The following is a 5,351-nucleotide window of genomic DNA, read 5'->3' as shown; positions in this document are numbered from 1 at the left end:
ACTTAATTATTTTGTGAGTTTTGCTAGACAGAAATATAATATGTATGTATTACTCAGGGTTTTACTGGAGAAACAGATATAACACAAGATGTACAAATGTATAAGAAATTACAAGGTTGGCTTATGACAGTCAGCCAGAGAGTTGTATGAGGAAGCGTGCAGAGGGTGTCTGCACACTGAAGACCAAAGGAATCAGGCCAGGGTCTGGAGTTCACTGCAGAGTTCTGTAAAAGTCTGTACCAGGAGGCTGATGAGTCTATGATGGAAGGCTGAAGGATCCAAGGTGGAAGAGTGTGTACTAGAAACCAGGGGATGAAGTCTAAGCTGAACGTGAAGACTGGAGCTCCTCCAAAAGGAATGGAAGTTCCTCTGTCCTTCTTCATCTCCCTTTTATATTATCTAGGTGATGATCCAACCTAGGGTGGCTCCTCTACACCTTAGGGTGCAGAATTGCTGATCCAAATGCTGAGCCAAGTTTAGTTATGCTTCTAAACTTCTCAAGTTGACATAATCAATCAACCACTACAATCAATCCCTTGTCAACTTGGCAACCAGACACATTTCCTTAAACCAATCCCCAGTCAAAGACATGTATATAATTGCACCTAACATGTTATATCTATCCATCGTACACACAGAAACGCAATAATCCTCTTACCCAAATAGAATGTAAATTTTCTTTGGTTGATGTTTACACTTATAATTTCATAATTTGAACATTATGACACAGGTTTAACAATCCTGAAGAACCAGAATTAAGTTTATCAATGTCATGTTACATTAACACAATATAGGGGAGAAAGAGTACCATTATAATCCTCTTTTCTTTAGCTGGTCATGGGGTCATAGCTGGTATTTAGAAATACATTCTTCCTCTACCCATTCTGTATTCCCTTGACCTTCAGCAAGCACCTCAGCAGGTCTTGGTTCTTTTCCTGGTGGAGTGACCCACACCTTCATTCCTGAAGGCTCTGGAGCATTTGTCATTGTGCCTGTATTAGGTTGTTGTAGTTTTCCATTGACTTTAATAATAGGGCAAGGTAATATTAAGAGGCGCCCTACGGGATCTCCTGCACTCCATGTGTATTCTTTTTTTCCTCCATTGTGGAGTAGTAGTCCAGTTTCCCCCTGATAGTCTGCGTCAATCACCGCTGACAATGCTATGATTTCCTTTTTAACTTGTTTCCTCAAAGGCATGAGGAGACCAAAATGACCAGGGGGAAATCTTAGCTTCCAGTTCGATGGTATCATTGCTGTGCCTCCTAGTGTAACACCCCCCCCCCCCGCCGGGAACTAAGACTTCTAAGCCAGCAGAAAGTAAGGTCGTGGGGACAGGAAGCAAAAATTTTTCTAGTGGATCACTAGGGGTAATGGTGAGTGGTACCATTCCTACTATCACCCCTTGATTCCTGGACCCATGAATCCTGCCAATGGGAGACACAGTGCCATATAGTGGATGCTGATTCAAAGCATATACAGCCTTTTGAAGCACCTTACCCCAGCCCTGCAAGCTATTGCCACCTAGCTAGCACTGTAATTGTGTCTTCAAAAGACCATTCCATCTTTCAATTAATCCAGCTGCTTCTGAATGGTGAACAACATGATAAGACCAGTGAAGTCCATGAGCATGGGCCCATTTCCTCACTTCTTTGGCTGTAAAATGTGTTCCTTGGTCAGAGGCAATGCTATGTGGAATCCCATGACAGTGGATAAGGTATTCTGTGAGTCCACAGATGGTAGTTTTGGCAGAAGCATTACATAAGCAAAGGCAAATCCATATCCAGAATATGTGTCTATACCAGTGAGGACAAAGTATAGTCCCTTCCATGATGGAAGTGGTCCAATATAATCAAACTGCCACCAGCTTGCAGGTTGATCACCACGGGGAATGGTGCCATACCAGGGACTCAGTGTTGGCCTCTGCTGCTGGCATGTTAGGCATTCAGCAGTGGCTGTAGCCAGATCAGCCTTGTTGAGTGGGAGTCCATGTTGCTGAGCCCATGTATAACCTCCATTCCTGCCACCATGACCACTCTGTTCATAAGCCCATCGGGCAATGACAAGGATGGCTGAAGAAGGAGGCTGGCCACTATCCACAGACCAGGTCTCTTATCCGCTTGATTATTGAAGTCCTCTTCTGCTGATGTCACCTTTTGGTGAGCATTTACACGGGAAACAAATATTTTGACATCCTTTGCCCACGTGGAGAGGTCTATCCACATACCTCTTCCCCAAATATCTTTGTCACAGATTTTCCAATTATGTTCCTTCCAAGCTCCTGACCATCCTGCCAGACCATTTGCTATGGCCTTTGAGGCAGTGTACAGTCGCACATCTGGCCACTTCTTCCTCCAGGTGAAATGTACTGCGAAGTGCACTGCCCTAAGTTCTACCCACTGTGAAGATTTCCCTTCACTACTGTCCTTCAGGGATGTCCCAGAAAGGAGCTGTAATGCTGCAGCTGTCCACTTGCGGGTGGTGCCTGCATAGCATGCAGAGCCATCCATAAACCAGGCCCTAGCCTTCGCCTCTTCTGATAGCTCATCATATGGCACACCCCACAAGGCCATAGGTGCATGCTGGGAAACAGAAGGCAGTACAGTAGGTGTAAGAGCCATAGGCATCTGGGCAACTTCCTCATGTGGTTTACTTGTACCCTCTGGGCCTGCCCTGGCTAGATCACGAATATACCATTTCCATTTAATGATAGACTGTTGCTGTGCATGTCCAACTTTATGACTTGGTGGATCAGATAATACCCAGGGCATGATAGGCAACTCAGGTTACATGATGATCTGGTGTCTCATAGTCAAGTGTTCAGTTTCCACTAAGGCCCAGTAACAGGTCATGAGCTGTTTTTCAAAGGGAGAGTAGTTGTGTGCAGATGATGGAAGAGCCTCGCTCCAAAATCCTAAAGGCCTCTGCTGCAATTCACCTATGGGGGCCTTCCAGAGACTCCAAACAGCATCTCTATCTACCACTGACACTTCAAGCACCATGGGATCTGCTGGATCATATGGCCCCAGTGGCAGAGCAGCCTGAACAGCAGCCTGGACCTGTTGCAGGGCCTTTTCCTGTTCTGGGCCCCACTCAAAATTAGCAGCTTTCCGAGTCACTTGGTAAATGGGCCAGAGTAAATCACCTAAGTAAGAAATGTGTTGCCTCCAAAATCCAAATAGGCCCACTAGGCGTTGTGCCTCCTTTTTGGTCATAGGGGAAGCCAGATGCAACAACTTGTCTTTTACCTTAGAAGGAATATCTCTACATGTTCCAAACAACTGGACTCCTAGGAACTTCAGTGAAGTAGAAGGACGTTGAATTTTTGTTGGATTTCTTTCCCATCCTCTGGCTCTCAAATGGCTTACTAACAAATCCAGAGTGGTTGCTACCTTCTGCTCACTGGGCCCAATCAGCATAACATCATCAATATAATGGACCAATGTGTTGTCTTGTGGGAGAGAAAAGCGAGCAAGATCCCTGCAAACTAAGTTGTGACACAGGGCTGGTGAGTTAATGTACCCCTGAGGGAAGACAGTGAAGGTGTATTGTTGGCCTTGCCAGCTGAAGGCAAATTGTTTCTGATGATCTTTATGGATAGGTATGGAGAAGAAGGCATTTGCCCAAACAATAGCTGCATACCAACCTCCAGGAGATGTATTAATCTGCTCAAGCAAGGAAACCACATCTGGTACCGCCGCAGCAATTGGAGTCACCACTTGATTCAGTTTATGGTAATCCACCATCACTGTACAAGACCCATCTGTCTTCTGTACAGGCCAAATTGGGAGAATTAAATGGAGATGTGCTGGGGACCACCACCCCTGCATTCTTCAAGTCCTTGATGGTGGCACTAATCTCTGAAATCCCTCCAGGGTTGCAATATTGCTTTTGGTTTACTATTTTACCAGAAAAAGGCAGCTCTAATGGCTTCCATTTGGCCTTCCCAACCATAATAGCCCTCACACTATAGGTTAAGGAACGAATGTGAAGATTCTGCCAAGTACTAAGTACATCTATCCCAATTATACATTCTCGAGCAGGGGAAATGACTACAGGATGGATCCAAGGACCTATTGGACCCACTGTGAGTCAGACTTTTGCTAAAACTCCATTGATCACCTGACCTCCATAGGTCTCTACTCTTACTGGAGGGCCACAGTGATGTTTTGGATCCCCTGGAATCAGTGTTAGTTCAGAACCAGTGTCTAGTAGTCCCTGAAATGTCTGATCATCCCCCTTTCCCCAATGTATAGTCACTCGAGCAAAGGGCCTTAGGTCCCTTTGGGGAAGGATGGGAGAAAGTCTAACTGTATAAATTTTGGGGGCATCAGGATCCTTCCCCAAGGGGACCTGGCCTCCCCATCATGCAAGGTGTTCTGGGTCTGTAAATTGGCTCAAATCTGGGAACTGGTTGAGAGGCCGTGATTTCCCGTTACCACGCTTTGAAGTAGGTTTCTGTTCTTTTGCCTTGAAATTTTTTTGATTATATAAATCTAGTAGAAATTTTGTAGGTTTCCTATGTATTTCACTTCTGGGAACAGCGTGGCTAATTAGCCAATACCATAGGTCTGCACTTGTCAGATTATTCTCATCATTGTTCTGCTTCTGCTGTCCATTATAGTAAGTGCGTGGACCCGGCCTTTGATGATTAAGTGCTGCCACTTGACCTCTTCTACTCCAGGGTCCAGTCAAGCCCATTGACCTTAAATTTTCTAATTGAGTAACCGCAGCACCCACTGTAAGGTCTGGCATACAGAGAAGAGCAATGACAGAGCTCTCGAGGAATGCTGGTGCTCCCCTCACAAATCTGTTTCTCAAAGTGTTAGTGAAGGGTATATTTTTTGGATCATCCCAATGTGGAGGATTAGGTTTAACATGAGAGAGCCAATCTACCATTCCCATTTCCCTAAGCCTCTGAGTCCCTTCATTAATAGTAAACCATGGATTATCAGGCAACTCTAGCTCATTCACAATGGGCCATATTTTGGGCCATACTTCTGCCAACCAGCCAAATAAACTATTAAAACCTTTCTTTACTCGGTGAGCTGCAGCATTAAATTCAGAATCCCTACTTCCTGGGCCCATATCAACAAACTCTGCCTCATCCAGGTGCATGTTTTTTCCACTATTATCCCACACTAGTAAAATCCATTCCCACACTTGCTCATTAGGCCTCTGCTTATAAGAGTTAGAAAACTCAAAAAGTTCTTTAGGAGAATAGCAGACCTCCTCATGGGTCACACTATGTATATCACCCTTAGGAGCCTTATGAGATTTGAGCCTAGTTATGGGCCTAGAGGCAAAAATGGGTGGTGAGGGTGGGTCTTGAGGAGTGGCAATATTATCTGCTT

The 5,351-nt window shown here is 45.0% G+C and overlaps 1 protein-coding gene across 1 annotated transcript; it reads right to left on the bottom strand.

Annotated features, from left to right (window-relative positions):
• Positions 1 to 810: 810 nt before the first annotated feature.
• On the bottom strand, positions 811 to 5,115 carry LOC106146912 (endogenous retrovirus group K member 25 Pol protein-like). Its single transcript, XM_013505848.1, is given in 6 exon segments — positions 811 to 1,287; positions 1,289 to 1,758; positions 1,761 to 2,108; positions 2,111 to 3,785; positions 3,787 to 4,355; positions 4,437 to 5,115. Coding segments are annotated over 6 exon segments (4,218 nt in total).
• Positions 5,116 to 5,351: the final 236 nt, after the last annotated feature.

This window comes from Chinchilla lanigera, unplaced genomic scaffold (genome assembly GCF_000276665.1).
Source record: "Chinchilla lanigera isolate Chin_1 unplaced genomic scaffold, ChiLan1.0 scaffold00102, whole genome shotgun sequence".
NCBI classification, from domain to species: Eukaryota; Metazoa; Chordata; class Mammalia; order Rodentia; family Chinchillidae; genus Chinchilla; species Chinchilla lanigera.
This window is presented reverse-complemented; position numbering and strand designations above follow the sequence as displayed.